This window comes from Asterias amurensis, chromosome 2 (assembly GCF_032118995.1).
Source record: "Asterias amurensis chromosome 2, ASM3211899v1".
Lineage (NCBI taxonomy): Eukaryota > Metazoa > Echinodermata > Asteroidea > Forcipulatida > Asteriidae > Asterias > Asterias amurensis.
In genome coordinates this window covers 9,913,754-9,938,964 of record NC_092649.1, presented here as the reverse complement: position 1 = coordinate 9,938,964, position 25,211 = coordinate 9,913,754, and the positions used below count along the sequence as shown (strand labels likewise).

General features: G+C 37.7%; 2 protein-coding genes across 4 annotated transcripts in view; one reads left to right on the top strand and one right to left on the bottom strand.

The window, feature by feature from the left end:
- Positions 1-829: 829 nt before the first annotated feature.
- Positions 830-25,165, bottom strand: LOC139954414 (protein-serine O-palmitoleoyltransferase porcupine-like). 3 transcript variants are annotated; one of them, XM_071954207.1, is made up of 14 exons: positions 25,071-25,165; positions 23,458-23,512; positions 14,676-14,943; positions 13,403-13,601; positions 11,267-11,310; positions 10,063-10,244; positions 9,206-9,312; positions 8,821-8,946; positions 7,014-7,114; positions 5,929-6,005; positions 5,341-5,404; positions 4,065-4,150; positions 3,601-3,708; positions 830-3,037 (listed from the first exon to the last, which is right to left on the bottom strand). In XM_071954207.1, the coding sequence occupies exons 3-14, from the start codon at positions 14,926-14,928 to the stop codon at positions 2,936-2,938; spliced, it is 1,449 nt and encodes a 482-aa protein (XP_071810308.1). In that variant the 5' UTR covers positions 14,929-14,943; positions 23,458-23,512; positions 25,071-25,165; the 3' UTR covers positions 830-2,935. The 3 variants fall into 3 exon arrangements, with proteins under 3 accessions (XP_071810308.1, XP_071810305.1, XP_071810307.1); XM_071954204.1 differs by lacking the exons at positions 23,458-23,512; positions 25,071-25,165 and adding an exon at positions 15,720-15,839; XM_071954206.1 differs by lacking the exons at positions 23,458-23,512; positions 25,071-25,165 and adding an exon at positions 15,736-15,808.
- LOC139954415 (prestin-like) overlaps positions 16,092-25,211 on the top strand; it is a 57,168-nt gene continuing 48,048 nt past the window's right edge. Inside the window, exons 1-2 of the mRNA XM_071954208.1 lie at positions 16,092-16,212; positions 23,618-23,794. Of these exons, the coding sequence (XP_071810309.1) occupies positions 23,637-23,794 (158 nt within the window). The 5' untranslated portion in view covers positions 16,092-16,212; positions 23,618-23,636. The remainder of the gene's footprint in view (positions 16,213-23,617; positions 23,795-25,211) is intronic.

The window sequence follows — 25,211 nt, the reverse complement described above, 5'->3', positions numbered from 1 at the left end:
ACCAATGTTTGTATGAGAGAGAGATTGACTGTTGCCAGCTTGGTGTTTATATCCCTTTGTGGGAGTTTGCCGAGTTCCCTTGATGGGAAGATCATTCAAACAAACAACAAATACCATTTCCATTAGAAATCTTTTTCCGTGTTTGAGATGCTCTTGCAATCTCCGACACAATCTACATCCCTTTGAGACTACATGTTCCACTTTAAAGAAAGAAAGAAAAATAACGAAAAATGAGAAAATCTACTCTGTGAAAACCTTGTGTAGGTCCAGACCCAGAGGGTAGCATGTATGACTTGTGCGTAAAGCGCTCGCCTCGCACCAATCTGGTTCTGGTGCGATACCTGGCTTAGGCCATAGTGATTAGAGTTGTGTGTTGTTCTTTCCTATGCTGTGAGGGTTTCTTTCCTCGGGCCCTCTGCTTGGCTGTGCTCGGTGGTTATTAATCGGTTGATGTGGCTGGCTTTCAAAGGGGCATGCCTATAGAGGGCGGCTCAAACACATTGTAGCAGCATCCTTCCCAGACCGATCCATTAAGCTCCGCCCATTGCGTATTGACCAATCACAACGCAACGAAGGTCCGACAAATAAGGTCCGACATGCGTGCGTGTATCTTGGCGCGCACGGCAAAGTTGTTCAGAAAGGCATTGGAGAGCCCCGTGTGCTCTTACTCACACGTGCGTCGTGGGCGGAGCCTACTGGATCGGTCTATACAGCTTCTCTGCAACATGTAAGACAAAATATTGTTATCTTTGTTCTGAGGTCCAAGCTTTTTACAAATTGCTTGTTCTATTTTTCAATAACAAAACCAAGAACTGGACACAGATACATGTTAGCTTTTCTTTGAAACGTTTTATTTCACTGAGCTTGTAAGAAAATATAATGGGAAAAAAAGTTCTCCAAAGGGTTTTTCTAAGCTTAGTAGCGATGGCATTTAATAACTTACAAAATAGTCTAGAAAAATATACAACTATTATATCCAATGCTTAAGCACAGGAGGGATGTTTAAGGCACTTGATGACTCAAGAATAACTACAAACTGAAACATAAACCAAATTAATTTAAAGTAAACCTCGTTTTGCCATTTTTAAGTTTTGGAATACAACACAATTGGCATACAAATCTTGACTACAAACATTATTACAAATTGTCGTCATTAACATCAATGTTTTACACAGATATGTTTTGGCAAATCAACCTCTCAAAAAAAACTGTAGTCCCTCCTCTATTTTTAAATCAATCACAAGAATGCATCTTTTCATTGATGTGTTGTACAAATATCAATGTTAACAAAATTACAATGTTGCTGAATGCTGACCATGCCCATTTTATTGCACCATTAAGCCAAATGTTGAAAAGTAAAACCCTGTTTGATCTGAATATACTGGGTATTAGATAAATTTTGAAGATATAAAAAGTATGTTTTTCAAATGAAACAAAAATTCAAAGTGGAAAGAAATACATCCACCGGAAAACAAATTAATGCAAATAATATACACAATTTGTTGACAGGGAACATCTATGACCCTTTTGGGAAACCACAACTGGGGCCCAGGCCCAATCTTGGGTCCTGTGTCCCAGCTTGAGCTCCATCTGTTATTTAACAGGAGGTTAAACACATTTACTAACCCAAGCCATGGTGTCGAAAAGGGTCTATGAAGAACGTGGACAAAATTGAAGTACGTGGACAAAATTGAAGTACGTGGACAAAATTGAAGTTGTCTTTTTTTTTCAAATGAGAGTCTATTTTGATCCACTTCAGTACGATGGGTGTGTTTTCACTATTATATTAGTTGGATCTCACCGGAGTTGATATTGTATAATATATAATGCAAAATAAAAACAAATTGATCTATGAATGACGAATTCAGCATTATACATTGTTGTAGATGACAAATACTTACATGCATTTTGAATATTTTTGATTTGATCATAGCAAAATGTTCCGAACAGAATACTGTAATGCTGGAATGAGTGTTAAGCATAATCTGTTAATCATCAAAAAATAAGTTTGTTACAAAATCCTTTTTTTTTCTGGCCCAGTTTCAGCTTGAGCATGAATAGCAGCTCAGCACAACAAAATTAAGCTAACTACAGGCATGATATTCTCCCGTCTCTTGTCTGTTTTCTGATTTTGTTATCCTTAGCAAAATCTGTATTTAAATAGCCTAAAGTGTATATTAGCGGTACATGTAGTTCAGCCCTTGTACTCAATAATATATTTTTTTTTAATTTGTTTTTTTACTAAGACGAATGTCTGCTAACAGAATAAGATTAAGGGAATCAATGTGTGGTGGAAGAGGTTTTCAACTAGAGGTTTTATCCCAACGAGGCCTGGTTCTTGATAATTTTACCGGGACGAAGTCGAGGTAAATTATCAAGAACCAGGCCTCGGCGGGTTTAAACAACTAGTTGAAAACTGATCCAACACACTTTGACTCCCATTCATAAATACCTTTTTGATAAAAAAACATCAACACTTTTTCGTCAAAAAGTAAAGTAAACGCAAAAATTATAATTGTTCAATGATTTCTTTCAACACAACACCCCTCCAGCTATGAAATGGTAAGGTCCTCTGCCCCCCTCGGGTAAACAACTCCTTATAAGGGAATGCTGTGCGCGTCCCGCGTATCGCGTGATGTGGCACAACTGTTTCAGACATTGCTCTCGACCAATAGGAATGAAGAAACTGTCTTATAAGCAAAGGTGCAAGCTCGCGTGTCACGCCCATGTTGCCCTGGTCTATGTTGCCCTGGTAATGGCCTTGGTGCCCTTTAAAAGTTTCCAATTGACTATAAGATTTTCCAATGGAAGTATCAAAGATAAAATTCCAGTCCCTAGAATCCACCCATGCAGGTATCAAGCGCATCTCTGGCCACAGCATTCGCGATCGAGCACCAACCCTCTGAAATGTCAATCTCAACTTCTCGAATTGGCATTATTTGATAAGCCAATAAAAGACGTATGTACCGGCTGCTGCGTAGTGACTGGCGTAGTTTAGGTTGGACCATTTGCTCAAGGTGTGTTCCATACCATAACCCTAGGGGGAAAAAGCACTCACATATTACTGTACAATAAAAGTCACTGAAAAAAAACCAGAGCATACAAATACTGCTGACTGAACAAATAAAATATTGTCAAAATTGAATTAAACCAAGTCATTGACAACTACTGAAAACATATACAACTTACTACATCAGATTTTGACGTGAAAGAACGCAAGTTATTTTTATAAGTAAAAAATAAAAACACAGGCACGACAACTGGTATTAACTGAGGCATTCGTTTTGTGAATCGTTGTCCTTATTTTGTTGACCCTTACATTTTTTTATTTTTTTTTCAAGGAGTACCCCATGAAAAACAAGCATACTATCCCATAGGGATAGCCAAGTGCTTATTTCAACAGACCATCCCACGATAAAAAAAAAACAAAAAGAAAAGAAAGGAGATAATGGTTATTGGACTATGCCTCACTCACTAGAAAGTGATGAGAGACACAACTATTAGCATCACCTGCAATCATAATTGCCGTAAAACAGGACGTTACTTAAGGTATTTATTTACTCTAAAATTGCAGAAATTACTTCACAAATTTGTACTCACCTGTTCTTCAAGTTCTGAATCCGAGTTGAACATGACACCAAGGTACGCCAGATGAAATATTGCCAGCAGACTGAATCCTAAATTGGTCAGAGCAACTAGAGGTGTGTTCTGAGACAAACAAATTTAACAAAAGATACTGAAATCAATCCACAAATAACGAGATATTTTTTGTTTGTAGAATCCAGTTACATCCTTGATGCCAGACATGTCAAATTATACATCATATTCTTGACAAGGGATCGTCGTTCCATGAAGTTTTCACAATTTGTCCTTATCCCAGTAGGCCAATAACTCTGTTCTTCAAGAGTAACATCAATTTTTTCCCATTGAACTCTATAAAAAAAATGCAAATTCCAACTTTTTATTTTTTAGACCAGTGATCTCGCATTGAAAACTAAATAGTGACAATTAAATTTGACTCTTCCATTTAAAAAGAAAAAACAAACTCTGAAATTAATCCTTACACTTTTATGTAAATGCTGGCAGTCAGGTTTACACTTCCTGGCAAGAATACAAGCGTTGAATGTAATCGCTAACCTCTGACGAAAAACTGAAAAAGGAAAAATATAACTTTAGAATGAATAACTCAGAACTATCAAATTTTTTAAGGGAAAAATTGTTTGCTAACTTCTGACAAAAAACTGAAGACAAAGTACAAAATAACTTAAAGCCAGTGGACACTTTCGGTAAACAGTATTGTCCAAGGCCCACACTTCATGTATCACAACTTAAATATAAAATAACAAACCTGTGAAAATTTAGGCTCAATCGGTCATCGGAGTCGGGAGAAAATAACGGGAAAACCCACCCTTCTTTCAGCACGTTTCGCCGTGTCATGACATGTGTTTACTATAAATCCATAATTCTCGATGTCGAGAACTGATAATTGTTTTAATGTTTTCTCAAAAAGTAAAGCATTTCATGGAATAATATTTCAAGAGAAGTCTTTTATCATTACCTTCTGTAAACCCTGTAAGTTATTTGTAAATCTGTGAACTTTTTTTTGTTTTTCTGTTCCGAAAGTGTATAATGGCTTTAAGAATGAATAACTCACAACTATCAATTAATTTTAGCAACTGGGATTTATAGTTCTTCTTTCTAGACATATCTTTTTACATTTTGTTGAGTAAACAACAAAATGCATTATACTTGGCACTGTACACTGCCTTGTAGCTTAACTAGGTGCAAGACATTGCTATTCACTATCACTCAACTATCGTGATCTCAACCCACTTCGCCGCGCACACGACTATCAAACGATAGCAGGTGCTGTTGAAAAACTTCCAGATCACCCCACCAGACCACACACAAAACAACTGCTGGTGGGATCGTAGCTTACAGTAACGCCCTCTATCTGTGACTAATAAAGTGACTAATAAGGATTGGTCTTACAGTGGCTGAAAGTTTGCAATGAGCAATTTTATCATCACTTTTGTCACAGCTGAAGTTTGCGAGGGGAACATTTCACAGTTTTGTGCTTGTGAATAAATCAAGCTTTAACGCTGTGGCAAAAATCAAGTTACTTTTGATCATTGTCATTTTATGTAATAAGATAATGTTGAAGGCCCGGGCACATAGGCCTCGATAATGAGAACGAAAATGAGAACGTTAAAAATGCTAGCTCTTGATTGGCGTGGGCAGATTCTGCGTGGAGCAATTCAACCAATAGAATGCTTTCTCTTTGCGACGTAATCGTTATTGTTTTCGTTATCGCTGCAGCGTGACTTTGCCTTAACTCACCATGCTCAATGTAAGAATACAATCCCAATGATAGGAGCACACTAGCTAACTGGAAATTCAGTCCCTGAAAAAAAGAAGACAAATGAAAAGCTCATCAAGGAGATATAAACCCATTTAGATATTAATTAATTCTGATTTTGAAACCAATACTTCTCAGAAAAGCACCAGTGTCATCACTGTCTGTATCCCAACATGTGCATAAAATAAAACCCTGTGAAAATTTGTAGTCAATTGGTCATCGATGTTGCAAGAAAATAATGAAAGAAAAAAACACCCTTGTTGCACAAATTTTCGTGCTTTCAGATGCCTGAGAAAAGCTTCAGGCCTGAAGTGTTTCTCAGATTAAAATAATTTAGTGAGAAATTAAATTTTTCTCAAACACTACGCTACTTCAAAGAGGTCATTTCTCACGTTTTTATACTATCAACAGCTCTGCATTGCTCGCTACCAAGTAATTTATTATGCTAATATTTTTGAGTAATTACCAAATTTGTCCACTGCCTTTTAGTAGAGTCAAGAAATGTTCATGAAGTATGGAGATAAATGTGAGTTTGAATAAAACTGAACTAAAATGAGTAGGAATCTTACATGCAGTAGGGAGCTAGCAGCGTAGGTCAGCAGCACGGCCGCAAAGTTACCAAACTTACGACTCGTCTTAAATACATCTGCTCAAAGAAAAAAGTGAAATCTGTTAGATGCTGGATTGGAGTGTTACGAATAATACATCATTCTTAATTCCATTTCATCAATTGACTTTTTTGAAACACAAATTACATTTGTGTATTTACTTTGCTGTGCAGATTTGTTTACTGGAGGGGTAGACTGTGGGATATATCTCATATGGGGTGTCGTGGCCGAGCGGATAAGAGCACCGAACTCAAGCTCTGGTGTTCCTGTTCAGTAGAGTGTGGGTTTGAATCCCGGTCGTGACACTTACAAGTGTCACGACTGGGATTCAAACCTCAAGCTCTGGTGCTTCTGTTCAGCAGAGTGTGGGTTTGAATCCCGGTCGTGACACTTACAAGTGTCACGACTGGGATTCAAACCTCAAGCTCTGGTGCTTCTGTTCAGCAGAGTGTGGGTTTGAATCCCGGTCGTGACACTTACAAGTGTCACGACCGGGATTCAAACCTCAAGCTCTGGTGCTCCTGTTCAGCAGAGTGTGGGTTTGAATCCCGGTCGTGACACTAGTGTCCCTGAGCAAGACACTTAACTCTAATTGCTTCTCTCCACCCAGGGGTATTGGGTACCTGTGAGGGCAGAGATGGTTCTTGTGATTGATTTAGCCGAGTAGCGCATAATTAATGTTGCACAGGCTGTATACTCCCAAGGGAGCTGAGATGGTTTAAGGAATGAATTAAGGCCCAGTGACCAGGGGTAATAATGTTGGAAGGGCTTTGAGATGCCCTTCGAGTGTAAAGGCACTATATAAAAACAATAATTGTTATAATTATAATGAGAAGAGTAGGGTGATAGGATTGAGTGCCAAATACTGCCGATAATGAAATAGTTATTTTCTTGGGCTCAATGGTTTCTCTAATACTATGGGTGTATCAATGTTGCAATGTTTCTCTGGAGCTATGGTTTGAGCTTGTTCCCAATCTACGACGTGGTTTAGATCAGCATTAAAAAAAGAAAATTTATAAATAAAACTAAACTGGCACTTGACTCACATGTTTTCAGCCACATGTGCATCGGTAGATTCCAATTGGTGACAACTTGAACCAGAGAGCGGGGTAACTCAATATGCCAGGGTCTTGCAACACTCAATTCCCTTAGGGTGAAAGAAACAGAACCAAAGTAATAAAACAAAGAGTACAACAGAGCACAATGAAGGTTGAAATCCCCAGGACTTTGGGAATTTTAAAGACAAATTGAAATTTCATTTGTTTCAATTTGTTTTCCCGATGTTCCCTCTTCCTTCTGTTGATTTGTTGATGTTTTCTTCTTTTCATGCGCTTTGAGCACCTTATTAGGTGGATGCATGCGCAATTGAAATTGTCCTTATTATTGTTAGTATTATTATTATTATTATTATTATTATTTTCTTTTTATTATTAAAATTGTGATGATATGATAAGTAGCTCTTGAGATATGAATTTCTCAAACTTTCAATATACACTTTTCATAATGGCCAAAACTTTGTCTGGATCTTGTTTATAACTAGTCGTCTAGCCCTATATAGAACTCTTTCTCTGTACACAGGAACAGAGTCCTAACTATTGAGGCCCGTTTCTGGGGCGGAAAAATTTCACAGCTTCATAACTTAAATCTTACTTGCAACAGGCCAGTAATTTCAACAGATTCACATTCCATGGCGGCATACATCTTTCTGCGGTGGGTTTTGGTCCTCATATTTTCCTCACAAATCCGTCATTTTCGTGAAATAATGCAGCTTCCAACGCTAAAAAATTCCCGTTTCGATCGTTTTCTCACAGTATTGTCTGTTGTCGTGCGTACGCGTATACATTCGCGTGCAAGACGCATGATGCAAGCTTAGACGCATGAATTCTTGGTCACCGTATCTTGACTGCACAGCGTTAACAACACAATTCAAAATTTGCGCGTCGTGCGTCTTGCGTACACACGGCAGACTGTGAGAGTACGAACAAAAATTGGAATTCCTTAACGTTGGGAGCTGCATTTTTTCATGAAAATGACGGGTTTGTGAAGAATATATGACGATCAAAACCCACCGCAGAAAAACATATGCTGCCATTGAATATGAATCTGTTGAAATTGGTACTTTCTTGCAGGTAAGATTTGAGTTATGAAGCTGTGAAAATTGTCCGCCCCAGAAATGTACCCTGATGTCCAGGACGTCACTGTAGTACAAAACGAAAGTGTGAGGCCGCCAGGGCTAACTAGTCGTCATACTCACTCCATGCAAACTCTGAACAGTTACAACTTTTTTCAACAGTTTGTGCCTTTGAAGTCTAATATACTATGAGCTATATATAGGGCAGTTAGACTTTAGGTCTACTAAATCAGAGTTTGAACCGGAAGTCAAGGTTAAATAAGGTCTCACTATGTGCAGTGTTTGTTCAGTGTTTAAAGGCCTTCCCAATTGTGTATAGATTGTAATGTGTGGTTCAGGATTTATGATTCTTATTCAATACCTGATGAAGCGTCATGAGTCATAAAAAACGTGAGTCTTCATTATTTGAGGTTCAATTGTCTGATGAGTTTTCAATTTCAAATGAGTTTTTAAATGATGAGTTTGAACCGAAGTCAAGGTTAAATAAGGTCACACTATGTGCAGTGTTTGTCCTTCCCAATTATGTATAGATTGTAATGTGTGGTTCAGGAGTTAGGATTCTTATTTAACATGTTCAATACCTAATGAGGCAGCATGAGTCATGAAAACCGTGCGTCTACATTATTTGAAGTTCAATTGTCAATTTCAATCTCAAGTTATACTGCAGAGAAGCTCAAACACCTTACTAAATAAAGCCAGGGGATGTGGGTTTGCTTGCTCACCAGTGTTTATTCCCCCCTTCCTGTGGGGTGCCAAGACCAGATGATATTGCAGTACACTCAGACACGAAACTAACAAAGTAATGACTGAATCGGAATCCCATAGCATCTTTGTACGCATCGAGCCATCTGTTGAGAAACAATCATTCAAAATTGTATGACTATCTTTATCATTAATGGTTTATTAAATACTAGTGGCTAAACTTGAAATGCTCAGTCAATTACAAAAATAGCTACTAAAAATAAAAGTTAAAGCACCAGAAATTATGGTGAAGTCTCTTAATCAAGGACACAAGTGTCATGACCAAGATTCGAGCCCACACCCAAATTGTTCCCTTATATAACACAAAGGTCAATGAGAAAATATCACTATTTTATTGTTACTCACTTTTGGTCGGAGTCAATAAACAAAATTGAGGCAACACACGTTGATATCAAGAGACACAGTAGTGATTGGATGTACTTGAATAGCGATGTTAGAATCCATCGTATATCCTACGTAGAAACATAGCAACCAGAATTTATAATAATAATAACAATAATGGCTTCTTATATCGCGCTCAGGTCCATCATGCAGTGACGCTCATGGCACTCCACCATTATTACCCCTGGTCACTGGGCCTGAAATAATTCCTTATTACCATCTCAGCTCCCTGGGGGAGTATACAGCCTTGTGCAACAAATGCGCTAATCGGCTAAATCAATCACAAGAACCATCTCTGCCCTCACAAGTACCTATTTACCCATGGGTGGAGAGAATCAATTATAGTGAAGTGTCTTGCTCAGGGACACAAGTGTCATGACTGGGATTCAAACCCACACTCTGCTGAACAAAAACACCAGAGTTTGAATTCGGTGCTCTCATCCTTTCGGCCACAACACCCTAGTATATTTCATCCTCTGTCTTGTCTCCTACATTACACCATGACAGTCATGATTACTTTATTTTTAACATAAAAAAAAAAAGCCCAACTATTTTTCCTTGTTGCCTGGGTTTGGTTTTGTTGAAGTGACTCAGAGGAAAAAATGATAATAATAACTAGTTCTTATAATAGCTCTTAATTTTTTTTCTTCTTTCATTATTATCTTGCAACTTCGACGACCAATTGAGTTCAAATTTTCACAGGTTTGTTATTTTATGCATATGTTGAGATACACCAAGTGAGAAGACTGGTCTTTGACAATGACCAATAGTGTCCAGTGTCTTTAAGACAAGGGCATAGATGCTTGGAATATGCTACTCACAATATCACCAGGTTGAAGCAGACTTGTATAACTAGAGTAGCTAATCCAGGGCCCGAATATAACAGTTCCGATGTTAAAGGTGTAGCCTAGGTACGCCATGAAGTCTGGCAACTCAGAAACGACCCCTTGATCAAGGTCAAAGGCCAAGGAGATAATCTTCATCACCAAGATCATCTGCGCTCCTAGGAGGATCAAAACATATCAAATCTCATATCAGGAAAATAGTCCTTCAATGTTAAGGCTCTCCTTATAAAATCTTGGGTAAGATTGTATGAATAACAGAATAACAGTCTCCTCGTGCATGGAGATGCTTAAAGGCACGGTCAACTATTGGTAGTTACTCAAAATAATTGCTAGCATAAAAATATTTGGTAATGAGCAATGGAAAGCTGTTGATAGTATGAAACATTGTGAGAAACGGCTCCCTCTGAAGTATGGTAGTTTTTGAGAAAGAGGTAATTCCTAACTCATATATTAAAAGACTTTAGGCCTGAAGCCTTTTATAAGGCATCAGCAGACAAATTTGTGCAGCACGGGTGTTTTTCTTTCATTATTCTCTTGCAACTTTGAGTATTTTTAATTGTATGCATATGTTGGGATATACCAAGTATTAGGTTACATGTAGGTACTGGTCTTTGAGAATTACCAAAGGTGTCCAGTGCATTTAAAGACAGTGGACACTAGTATTGGTAATTGTCAAAGACCAGTCTTCTCACTTGGTGTATCTAAACATATGCATAAAAGAACAAACCTGTGAAAATTTGAGCTCAAATGGTCGTCGAAGTTGCGAGATATGAATGAAGTAAACAAACACCCTTGTCACGCGAAGTTGTGTGCTTTTATACGGTTGATTTCGAGACCTCAAATTCTAAACTTGAGGTCTCGAAATCAAATTCATTGAAAATTACTTCTTTCTCGAAAACTACGTCACTTCAGAGGGAGCCGTTTCCCACAATGTTTTATCCTATCAACCTCTCCCCATTACTCTTTACCAAGAAAGGTTTTGTGCCAATAATTATTTTGAGTAATTACCAATAGTGTCCACTGCCTTTAAGCAGAAAATATTGCTTTTAAACAATTCTGCTTAATACTAAGCAGGATACAAGTCACTTCAACTGCTGAATCAAAAAATCCTCTTCAGTCTTGGACCTTTTTTTGCAACTGTCTTTATTTGGGGAAAAAGTTAAAAATAGTTTATGCTTACCTCTTATTCTGTTCCACTCAACTGGATCTGCAATAGTCAACTCCCTGATGAAAAAACGAATGTCCACAAATTTTAATATTTGAGCTCCTGTTCTAACATTCTTAATCAAGTTGTTTTTATGTACATATATCCAGTTAATGGACTGGCGTTTTAACCTGAGCAGAGTCTTTTTCTATGGCTAAACATATTTTTTTTTTTTACAATTTTTCTATATTTGGTTTGTGGTAACACCATGGTGTGTGTCTACTTGCCAGGTAGAGTTTATTCTCTTAGAGAACTGTCTTTCTTTATTCTACTACCACCAGAGCAGATTTATCGGATGTTGGGGGACTTCTCAGTTCTAATACCCGGGCGAAAGATATAGAAAATTGGCGGGACTACTACTTTAGCTTATAGGTTCGTATAAATGCACTACCACAATATCCATACAAATAACGGTTCTTTGGGGAAACGTTGAGCCATAAAAATACAAATAAAATTGGTTTAAATACAAAATCTCAGATCACCGGTTCATTAGAATTTGTCTTACTCATGGCACACATATTGCCATGATCTTCTCAACCCTTCACTGTATCTGTTTTAAAGACCAGGGCCCAATCTCATAAAGCTGTTCAAGCAGGAAAAATTGCTTAACAATTTTCTGCTAAGCAAAAATGAGCAGGACACCAGTCGTATGTTGTACAAGTGACATGGTATTTTGGCTGGCAAACCTATTCTAGTAAGCACAATTAATTTGTGCTTAGCTGCATTTTGTGTTTAAGCAGCACTGTGAAATTGGGCACAGGACTGCAAGACAGCCTGCTATCTTTCTTTCCTCCTACACTATTGCACTTTAGAACTCCCTATCTTTATCTTGTTTTCTACTATCTGATGAAATATTGCAGTTCAAGAGTTCACGAGAAATGTAGATAGACATCTTCTAGCTTCCCTTAAATTTTTTGTATTTTTTTCGCTTCACCTTAAGTGACCATCTGGCCTTGTGTTGTTTGATATCGCATCACAGATAATATGATCTATTTTAAGGCACTGGTAATTACTCGAAATAATCATTAACCTAACTTGGTAACGAGAAATGGGGAGCTATTGATTGTATAAAAACATTGTGATAAATGGCTCCCTCTGAAATAACATAATTTTCAACGAATTTGATTTTGAGACCTCAGAATTAGATTTTGAGGTCTCGAAATCAAGCGCGTGAAAGCACACAACTTCGTGTGACAACAAGGTGGTTTTTTCTTCCATTATTATCTTGCAATTTTGACGACCAATTGAGCTCAATATTTTCACAGGTTTGAAATACACCAAGTGAGAAGACTGGTCTTTGACAATTACCAATAGTGTTCAGTACCTTTAAGAGAGCTTTTAAAAATAGAACCAATTCTGGTCCAGTGAAATGCCTTATTGGATCGAGGGTGCCTCATAAGAGTGAATGGGAACTAAGATCACAAACTTACATAAAACTAATGTCAATGATAGTAGAAAACATCCATTAAAATATTTCTGTCTGAAACGTTGTAGGATTTGATGAGAAATTTGTTTAATCGATGTCATGCAAAAAGTGTAATCGTTTTTCACTTTTGTTCTCGTGACCCAGATCTTTTCTTGTGACCCAAATGGCCGATTGATTTCAAACTTCTACAGGTTTGTCAGTTTATGAAGGTGGATTACATTTAGTTCTTACACTGCCAGGAACTGTTTTGTTAACAAAAACCTTTTCTGCAATGATCCTTTAAAGGGTCTATGTACTTTTTCCTAATAAAAAAACACAATGTCCACAGGTTTACATTAAACTTACACAGTTTGAAGATAATGATAGTAGAAAGCTTCCCTTAAAACATTACTGAGGTGCTGTAGTTTTTGAAAAATGAGTAAAACAATGTTACAAAAATAATTTTTGTCGTAGTTTAAGCATCTAAAAATGTATTGACCAGTTATGGTATGTCTGGTTAATACGTTTTAACATGCTAAAAAATTATTTTGTGACTTATTTTAATCATTTCTCAAACACTACAGCACCTCAGTAAGTAATATTTGAAGGGAAGCTTTCTGCTATCATTATCTTCAAACCATTCGAGTTCAATGTAAATCTGTGGCCATTTTGAAAAAGTACCTGAATCTTTTAAAGACAACACTTACCAAGCAACCAGCAGAGACACAAAAACGACGGAGGTGAAAGCTCCTTTACTAATGGCACCGAGTGTCTGCGCTACTTGTAGCAAGAAATAACCAAGAAGACTAAGAGCAACAATCTGGATGATCAGATTCTCAAAGAAGTAAGACAGGGCAGTCAGGCCGGCAGTCATGGACAGTAGATGGTAGATGGTTGCAGGTAAACCTGTCAATTATATTAATAACAATAATAATGGTTTTTTATATTGCTTTATACACTTAAAGGACGTCTCAAGGCACTTCAATTATTAGTGCCCCTGGTCACGAGGCCTTAAATCACTCCTTAAACCATCTCAGCTCCCTGGGGAGTATACAGCTCATACTGCCAAATGTGTAGCGCACTAAGCTAAATCAATCACAAGAACCGTCTCTGCCCTCACAGGTACCCATTTACCCCTGGGTGAAGTGAAGCAATTTTAGTTAAGTGTCTTGCTCATTGACACAAGTGCCATGACGTAGACTCGAACCCACACTCTGCTGAACAGAAACACCAGAGTTTGAGTTTGCCGCTCTTAACCACTCGGCTACGACACCTTACAATGTCAATAAATTTCAGCAGATTAAATTTCAGGAACATACACCTGCAATTAGTTCAAATTTAAAACCAAAGACAGGCCAGGAATTAGGCCTACACATCTATTGGTTATTACAGAGGTCGACACATAGGCATCGGTGTTGGCCTTGATTCCCCTTCAAATAATTCCTATAGACTTTGAGACTTTCCAGTGAAATCGCCCTTCGCAAAATGAAAATGGCCTTACCCTCTCAAATATAATAACAATGATACTGGCTTCTTATATAGCGCACATGTCCGTCACTTAGTGACGCTCCTGGGGCTGTAACATACAGTATTTCTTGCAAGATTTGGGACTACGTTTGAATTATGAGACCTAATTCATGTAATGTTTTACAAGGTGCTGTGACGCAATTTGCTGCCAATCGGACCAGGGGCCGATTTCACAAAGATCTAAAATTGATCGTAACTGCAAATCAATCGTAGTTGCTTAGTAAAGTGTGATGTCACAATACAAATCACTATGGTGATACTGAAAATTTGTGTTGCGATGAATTTCGGCAAATCGGCCCCAGGAACATCGGGGCGAACCACTTCTCTTTTCGATAAGCACACTGGGATTCGAACACACACTCTGCTGATCAGAAACACCAGAGTTTGAATTCTGTGCTCTTAACCGCTCAGCCACAACACTTCCACATATGAAAATCTACAAGTAGTTATTACCTGTAAATGAAACGGTTCTCATTGTCAAACACACAAGCACCAAGGGCGTGATGATCTGAACTCCTTGAGTCAATGTTGGTAAGAAGCAGTTCTCAAGATGCCCTGCATATGAGAAGGGAGGCGGCTGTGAATCCCCAAAGTTGAAATCTCCTCCGTACTCATCTTGATACTGCTGCATCATCTGATATAAGACGTCCTCAGGAATATCCTCTAAACTATCATACTGGAAGTCTTCATCCATCATAGCATCCATGTCCAACTGCTGCTTCTAGTATCAGGAAATTTGTGCAATTTGAGATTGTTAGTGGAACATCTGAAGAAAAACAATGGACCGCTTGATCTTGAACATGGCTGTAATTGTGATCCTCCTGATGTGGAGGATATCTCGACATAGTTGCTATAACGTAACCCTCCTCTCGACTGCAAAGCCGGAGGGAGGGGGGTTATGTTATCGCAACTAATCTCGACATGGCAGATGAATGCGAGATATTTGTTGGGATCCTCATAATATTATAATTCATTAAGACATTAACGTTTGATTAAATACCACACTAACATTGGCGAAAAATAAGTAAAAACAAGCCAACATTAATGATACATCATTTTTGATCAAGGTTGTTGGGATTACAATTTGTAAAGTTATTATAAATTTATACATGGGTGAAATATTATTATAATTTTATAAAAATCATTGACAGCGCCACCATTTCCACAACAGTTCTTTTTGGTGGGGAGAATGTCCTCCATACAAGCTAGTTGTTATAATAATAAGCTTAAATATTTGAATCATGTCTCCCAATGCTATTAATAACTTTATACACGGTTCCTCCATGATAAAACAATCCTAAAAAAACAACTTAAACTATGAATGAAATAAATTGTGTGGGTGCTACAAACAAAAAAAATCATTAAATAAATAGAGAGTGTGGATCACAATGGCATTTAGTCGTTAATTAGTATCTAACAAAGTTGTCCTTCCTCTATGGTTGACTCAACTGTTCCTTTAAAATATTCGAAATTAATGTTTAAATTTAACAAATTTACCAAAACTTGAACTGGCAAATGGAGTTTGAAGAGTCTTGCCTCGGATCGTTGATAATCTAAATACAAAAATAGGAAGTTCCACCAGTTGATTTGCGTCGTATGCACACATCACCACATCACTACAACTGCATGGAACCTATACCACATCACATTACTCACACACAGTTCCAGTTGGTGCACCAGTCTAGTAGCAAATTAGTCAGATAGCCGCATTCGTCTAGACAGCGTGAATAAAAAGACGAACAATGGGCCTGGGTGCAAGATCACTCAAGCATCGTAATCTCTGCAGCATGAGCAACATGTGTGCAGCACCGGTGTTTATAACTGTTTATTAAAGAGCACACGTGGTTATGTTGTTTATAATGTGTGATATATGAGTGGGTGGTACCGCCCAGCAGAGGTATAAAACAACAGCGGTGGATGCAGATGTGCAACTACAAGCAGCCTGTGTGAAACTCGCCCGTGCTGGGAGAAATTTCTTCTTCAAGTTTTGGTGAGTGTCAAGCAAGTCAGTTCCTTTTATTATGTAACCCCAATGCAATTGCAATCATTAACAAAATAAGTGTCAAATACTCCTAGATCTATTTCGGTTTCGTCCGCTATCGGAACTGAAATAGTTCTTCTGTTCTTTTATTTAGCACTTCGGAGAAGCATGGAGCTACCTCCATGGGAGAAGTGCCAAAGTGGTCTTTGAGAATTTTAATTGAATGTCCCTGTAACCTGTTGAATTAGTTTTGAATGTTGCATGATTTTGTTTTGATTCTGCCCACACTGCCACACAGTACAGGGACAGTGTGGTTGTGGCGCTAGAGCAAGGACCCTTAGTTGCGATTACGTAACCCTCCTGCCGACGGCGCAGCCGGAGGCCCGCCGTCGGTAGGAGGGTTATGTTATCGCAACTAAAGGACCCTAACCTCCGAGTTAAACTTCTGCCTGTCAAATATTAATCAATTGTGGACCAACTGCGGAATGAAACATGATCAGGTGTTTTTTTTTTTACATGTAGCTTTACAAAATACAAGTGATTTTCATCATCAACATGGGAAAAATATGTCTAAATCTGACCGCCAGTTTTTCATAAGCAATTGTTTTGACCAGATTCGAAAAAAGGAATACAAACTTAACTTAAACTTAACTTAACTTAACTTTAAACTTAAAATAAATGCATAATTTTATAAAATGCTTTAATTTAACACTGTACAGCCAAGAAAAACATTAAAATACAGGATAAAAAATATGAGCAAAAATAAGCAATATGGTTTTAAAAATACACAACAGTTAAAGAGGTAGTAAAAGTTTAGTAAAACATTGCATATAAACATTCATATTATAATACAGAATAAAATACAAAAAATAAGCGTCAGGCGGACCCACAGTAAATCAACCCACTATATTATACAGCGCCCCAGTTATGCTGGATCTTACCAGATTGTTATTCTTGTCTTGTTTTTAGTGCACAAACCACTGCAAATTTTAAACCATAAGACGTGCAGCATGCATAGTACCCTCATTATTTAAGGCCCTTTTTGGGAGCAGAGCACAGACAATCACGGAGTGTTTTTGTGGGTTTTTTTTTCACAGGAAAATTGTAGCAACTGTGAAATACACACGGGTTTAGGTGATGGGGTCGAAAAACCTCAAAAAGTTCTTGTGTTTCCCCAGCCAGTCTTTGAAATTGGCTCATGATTGCTAAAAAAAGGGCTTTATACTAGTCTTAAAATCAAGTCGGTAATTGTTAAAGACACTGGACAGTATTGGTAATTGTCAAAGACTAGTCTTCACAGTTGGTGTATTTCACAACAGGCATAAAATATCAAACCTGAAAATTTGAGCTCAATTGGCCATCAAAGTTGCGAGATATTAATGAAAGAAAAAGATCACCCTTGTTGCACCATGGTCACACAAATTTGTGTACTTTCCGATGCTTGATTTCAAGACCTCAAATTCTAAATCTGAGGTTTAAAAATCAAATTCGTGGAAAAAAAACTTCTGTCTCAAAAACTTTGACTCTTCAGAGGGAGCTGTTTCTCACAATGTTTTATACTATCAACCTCTCCCCATTATACTTGTAATCAAATAAGGTTTTACGGAAATAATAATTTTGAGTAATTACCAATAGTGTCAACTGCCTTTAAAGCCATTGGACCCTTTCGGTTCAGAAAAAAATTAAAAAGTTCACAGATTTACAAATAACTTGCAGGGTTTACAGAAGGCAATGGTGAAAGACTTCTCTTGAAATATTATTCCATGAAATGCTTCACTTTTTGAGAAAACAGCAAAACAATATGAATTCTCGTTAACGAGAATTGCGGATTTATTTGAAACACATGTCATGACACGGTGAAACGTGCGGAAACAAGGGTGGGTTTTTCCGTTGTTTTCTCCCGACTCCGATGACCGATTGAGCCTAAATTTTCACAGGTTTGTCATTTGATATTAGAAGTTGTGGTACCCAAAGTGTGGGCCTTGGACAACACTGTTTACCGAAAGGGTCCAATGGCTTTAAGCGGGGTGTAGCTACGGGAAGGCACATTCATCCTTGATTCCCAGTAGGTATGTTTGTGTGAGTCAGTGGCAATTAACATGTGTTACCCACCTACAACCATTGCATGGGTATAATCACACTGTGACTGTTGTGTTATCTGTTGCAGAATGTGTTGTAATAACAATTAGGCAGCAGTACCATAAGGTCATCAAACCTAGGGCTCTCCCCGGGAATTTCATCTTTGAGAGGTCAATGGCATTTCCATTTTGAAAGGTGGGCTTCCATTGGAAAGTATTCAAGTTTATGGAGCATCAATGCCAAGACCAGGGCAACAGATGGGGGGGGGGGTAGGCACTAGAAATTTGAGGATGACAGCAGTTGCTAAATGCACTGAGGATGCACTGAAGTTTGCTGTGGACAGACATGTAATGCAAGAGGGGCCTAGAGTATACGTTTTGACCTTTAATAATAATAATATCGAAGTCTTATATAGCACACGTATCTACCAAACAAGGTACTCAAGGCGCTGAGTATAAACAAACTTTCAGAAAGATAGGTTATGCAGTGATGAATTCTGAGACCCAATTATTTAGAACCTTATAAGGGTTTACAAGGTGCTACGGCGCATTAAGCAGCCACAACCAGGAACACCGGGGCGAACCCCTTCTCTTTTCAATAAGTGCACTGGGTTCTTTTACATGCGTTACACAACACATGGGACCAACGGCTTTACATCCCATCCGAAGGACGAAGCAATGGTTAAGTGTCTTGCTCAAGGACACAGTGTCACGGCTGGGGATTCGAACCCACTCTCTGCTGATCAGAAACACCAGAGTTTGAATTCGGTGCTCTTAACCGCTCGGCCACGACACTTCCACAAACCAAACCTTTACCAAACCTACTGCATTTTGTTACACGTGGCAGGCTTGCTAAGGGTTTGAAAACGCTGTGTCTTCTCTTTCTATGTAGATGTTGGTGATTTGCACCACCTGTGGAGCAATTGCTCTATGCACCACCTCAGTTGTTGAGCAGGGAGGGGTACAGAATCAGCAAAGGCTTTAGCCTTCATATTTGGTTTACAAACTAAACTGTTCAGTAAACACATGCAGTGTATACATAGTGGATTACTAGACTGGTCTGAATCTGAAATTCACATAGTCATTGTGGAGGATCCATGTATGCCTAAAACTGCTGTATAAGGCCAAATAATACCAGTTGATCGTCCCCTCCCTCATTCTTTTTTGAGGCCGCATCCTTTTTTTAAACCTTTTTGGTGAAATTACTTTTTTTTTTAAGACACATTATTTTATTTGTTTTAAATAAACTTACTAAATTTTTAAGAACTTAAAATATAAAGTAAGTGCTGACTTCAAACTGAATAATTGGTGGCCACAGTTTGAGTACAAATCCTTGGCAGCCCCCTTTGAAGAAACAAAAGGCCCTCATCTTTCTCTTTTTGGAAAAACCTGGAGGATCAACTGGTGTTTTTTGTTTACTTTGCCTAACCAGTATGAACAAGTGTCTTGTGGTTAGATTTGATTTTAAAAAGCAGAAAAGATCTTTACTTCAATTCAATTCAATTCATCTGTTATTGGTTCATCCAAGGAGGAAAACTTCTTTGCATACATGCAATACACAAAATAATGACACACAATCATAACAATATACTACAGAAAATAGTTAGACCATGCCAATGCAATGAATGAGTTTGTGTAATGTCACTTAATGATGTCCATCTTTAATGCAAAGAAATTATTTATTGAGTATTTTTAGAGAAATTTGAAGCTTTAAAGGCAGTGGACACTATTGGTTATTACTCAAAATAATGATTAGCATAAAACCTTTCTTGGGGATGAGTAATGGGGAGAAATTGATGGTATAAAACATTGTGAGAAACGGCTCCCTCTGAAGTGCCATAGTTTTCGAGAAAGAAGTAATTTTTCACAAATTTGACACTTTCAAATCTCAACTTACAACCCATCTGTTTTGTCAATCTGGTTATAGCGCTAAGAAACATCCGTATTTAGCCCTCTATACATATTGTAATTATTATTTTATGATTATTATTAACTGCGTAAGTCCAATTTGGCCACGTTTATTGACGCCATAAAAGTTGCGCAAGTGGACTTACTCACACCATGGAGGTATTACCATGCTCACACCATGCACACATGCTTTACAAAATACCACAATAATTGTGAACTAGAGAAAAAAAAATTAAGTGGTATGAATTTTTTAGTAACCATCAAATTTCAATCAAAAATTGACAGATAAATGAGGGCACCTCTTCAGCCCGTTTTTGTAATTTGTTTATTTTATTTTTCAGACAAAACAAAACAATAAAAATAAAACAAGCACAGGCCGGCCAGGGAAGGGCAAAAGTAAAAAAAAACTGTCATGAAAAAAAGGTACCCTCCCAGACCTAGCTCATAAAAAGTACACATTTATATAGGCCTACTTTACATTAAACACTCTAAAATTGCAGTAAAAATTTGAGCAAAAGTTGGCAAGTATGTAAACTTGAAAATGATTTAAATAATAAAACTTTCGAATAAAACAACAAATTAATAAACTCAATATGTTTAGCATATATATGAAACACTTTTTGAGTGGTTTCAGCATGGTTTCAGCTAGGGTCATACTAGATTTTTCTATGGGGGAGGGATGAAATACACCATAGCAGATCAAGGTACCGCACATGCAAGCCCCAAATGGGTTTTTTAGACTATTTGATCCAACATCCAAGGTGTCATTGATCTATACATAGAGTAGATTTCAGATAATACTCACTCCCTGGTGAGTATTATCTGTGTCATCTGTGTCAACGGATGTGCCCTAACACGCTTCCTTTTAAAATAGACACATCTTTTTTAATGGACATGTCTGTTGTGTTTAATTCTAATCATTTACATTTAAAGCCCCTTTCACACGAGAGCAATTTAGCAAGGGTCCTTTGCTAAACTCTAGCATGGTTGTAAGATTGTACAAAATGCACCTGTTGTGAAACGACAATCATTTAGTGTCCAGGGTCCCTTGTCAAATGTTGTCCAGCATTGCTTCATTTTGTCAGAGGTCCAGGCCTATGACAAGATCTTACGCTAGCGGAAGTTTTGACCAGGGATGTGGGCTACATCTAAGGAACAGCATATGCTATTGTGGGTGCTAACTTGTCCCATCAAGGTGATCAGGATTACCAATGCGTCAAATCACTCTCACATCACACAAGGGTTGTTAGTTTTTTAACTTTGCAGTGGGACAGTCACACAGGATGATAAGTAATAAACAATCCCGGTTGTAAATTTTGTAGCGAGGGACCCTGGCTACATTTTGGCCCTTTGAAAAGGGCTAAAGAAGCAACTTTAAATAAATAGTAAACTTGCGGGTGCAAACCGTATGTGTAAATCTCTGAGGGTGAGTGTTGGCTCTGAAAAGAGCCAGGTGGGTCTCAACATTTCAAACAGTATACTCTGCTCTTCTTCAGGGTTGCAGTCTGGATGCTGATACTTCTCCTCGCTTCAGGCTCGGGTTATTATCGCATCCAGACTGCAACCCTGAGTATCTGTTCGAAGCGTCTAAACCCAACTGGCTCTTTTCAGAGCCAACACTCGCCCTAAGAGATTTACACATGGTTGTACCCGCAAGTTTACTAGTTATTTATAGTTTCTTCTAATGTCTCCATACCATGCAAAGCTTCAAACAATACTCATTTACATTTAGTGTAATGCTTAATCTGTATGGTAAAATTTTCTTTTGAATAATTCATTGTTTGTTCTGTGTCAGTGTATTGATTTGGTTACCTACATGCCAGGTCCAAAACCACACAGCTGTACAATTTAAAGTCTGCTTGTTATTTGAAATATCTGTGGGAAATTTGGCAAAGAAAATTGTCTTAAAGTTTTGATAGCTTTTTAACTACATTGTACTATCTGGACGAAAGGTAGGAGATTGTCCAGGACATAATACTCTTTATCACGATGCAAATTTAACATCTATTAACTAATTTATTGTATAGCCTTTTTGGTTTGCAGTAACACCATGTGTGTGTATCTACTTGCTGGGTAGAAAACATTCTATTGAGAACTTGTCATAATTCTAGTACCCGTTGGGAAGATTTTTCCAGAATTCGGGAGACTTCTCTACCACTGCAGAGTAGATTTTTTTCCAGAATTCGGGAGACTTCTCTACAACTGCAGAGTAGTTTTTTGCCTGAATTCGGGAGACTTCTCTACCACTGCAGAGTAGATTTTTTTATCAGAATTCGGGAGACTTCTCTACCACTGCAGAGTAGATTTCTTTTCAGAATTCTGGAGACTTCTCTACCAATGCAGAGTAGATATTTTTTCAGAATTCGGGAGACTTCTCTACCACTGCAGAGTAGATTTTTTTTCAGAATTCAGGAGACTTCTCTACCACTGCAGAGTAGATTTTGTTCAGAATTCGGGAGACTTCTCTACCACTGCAGAGTAGTTTTTTTCAGAATTTGGGAGACTTCTCTACCACTGCAGAATAGTTTGTTTCCTGAATTCGGGAGACTTCTCTACCACTACAGAGTAGATTTTTTTTCAGAATTCAGGAGACTTCCTACCACTGCAGAGTAGATTTTTTTCCTGAATTCGGGAGACTTCTCTACCACTGCAGGAGTACCGGTAGATTTCTTTTTCAGAATTCGGGAGACTTCTCTACCACTGCAGAGTAGATTTTTTTCCAGAATTTGGGAAACTTCTCTACCACTGCAGAGTAGTTTTTTTCCTGAATTCGGGAGACTTCTCTACCACTGCAGAGTAGATTTTTTTTCCAGAATTCGGGAGACTTCTCTACCACTGCAGAGTAGATTTCTTTCCAGAATTCGGAAGACTTCTCTACCACTGCAGAGTAGATTTTTTTAGCACTAAGCGAGACAAGTTCTCCAAAAGAACATAATCTACTTGGCAAGTAGATACGACACATGGTGTTACCGCAAACCAAATATAGATTGATACCTCACCATGCAATGCCTCGAATCCTATATAAGTAGTTCACTTTTTTTTCTTTCTTTTTATATTATTATTATTCACTGCAACAAAAAACATGCAAATACAAAAAGAAAAATCATAGAAAAAGCAACCAACAGAATTAAACTAAAATGCCAAAAGGGCAGTAATCAAGAAAACTATGGACAGAAGACAAACAAAAAGGGACAGCAAAAAGACCAAGGACTAGACAGAACCAACTAGACATCTAAACATCAGAAAATTCTAATTAAAACATATTTACCCATTTTTTTTGTTACGGTCATCGAGTGATCAATTTCTCGTTGCTATGGCTTTTTCTGTTTTAAAATAAGAATAAACAAATTCACTAACAAACTAATCTTTTAGGAAACTGTCCTTTAAAATATGGAATGCAAATTCTAATCGACTTTTGTCTACTGCAGCGTAATCTGAGCAGTAGCTATGGCAGCCTACGAGGAGCCTCCAGACACGGATATTGTCCATCCTCGAAAACGACACAGTATTTGGATCAACCGTCCGTCCTTCAACGAGTTACAATTCCAAGAGATACATGAAGAGAGTACTAAGGAGAAAACGTCACTGGGGACAAAAATTTCAAGGTATTTGTGGCGGGGAAAAAATTATAATTTTAAAATGCAATTTTTAGACATTTGATTTTTAGATTTTCCATTTCGAGCACCATAAACGCTTTCTGAAATCTAACCAAAAAATAGATACTACCCATTCTTATTAAAGGAGTTGCTCCCCTGCCACTAGTTTTAGTGCCTGTTCCCCCGTAAGGTACACTACATGAAGAACATAGCCCTGCTTGAAAATAAGCTTGGGCGATATTCGGATATTATCGAATATCACGATACTAATTTGGAAACGATTGCGATATCGGATTGATTTGGTTTTAATCGAAATGTCGATATATCGCGATATATCGCAATATCAATTAAGTATCGCAATATTGCCATGTATTTCTTAGCTGAGACATCTTGCACCCCATAGGTTTGGAGTAAAACCAGAAGAATAGGTCATAAGAACACCTCTCTAATGCTATAATGACTGTCTCTTCTACCACTTTCACTGGGAGTTTGAAGACTGATGATGGCAAATTTAATTAATCGCGATTATATCGAATATCGCGATATATTGTCAATGATACATCGTGAATGAAATAAATCGATATCGCCCAAGCTTACTTGAAAACAGAAGCGACCAATCTCGTACATGTAGACCCCTCTAACAGCAACCTGGCCAAAATAGAGAAGCACAACTTTCTCTTTAAACTCCAATAGTCTTTTTAACAAAGTATTTTCAAATTCAGCTTCCATCAGCAAAAAGGGTTTTAACATGTTACAAGTGAATGTTCATACTGATTTTTTAGTTACCCACAACTTTCTGTAAAATAAATGACAGATAACTTACGTACATGTAAATTTTTCAGTGAGTTTCTTTTTGTTTTAACCTGAGGGTTATTTTTTTAAAAAGAACTCTACTGTGTTGGTTTTGTTTGTACTGTGTTTTATTTAGTGTTAGTTTTGTTCAAAACTAAGTTATAATCTTGGTTATGTTTTTACTTTGTTTTAATCTTGGTTCTAAGTTTTTTTTAACTGTCTATTATGAAGTTTCGCCTATGCACATTGGCAAATCACTTGATTTCTCTCTTTTTTGGGTACTTTTTCGCCATAGCAACCATGGGCAGTTTCCTCGCTTTTTATTAGTAGGTTGATTGTCTGATTATAATAAATGTCCAAAGAAAGTTCTCCTGCTCAATGTTCTACCTTTTGTACAAGGCGCAGTAAAAACCAAAAACAAACAAAACACAAGTAACAAATGCATGAACGACCTTTTCAGTGGCACTTTTGTCTAAGTACTTGTGAATCTTACCAATAATCCTTATGTTGTATGATGACAGATGGACGATGTTGTTGATCTGTGGCTAAAGTGTCATAGATGAATCGAAAATTATCCCTAAGTTCCGAGCTTGCAGCGACGGAGCTATCTGAGCATCATTGATGGAAATGATGT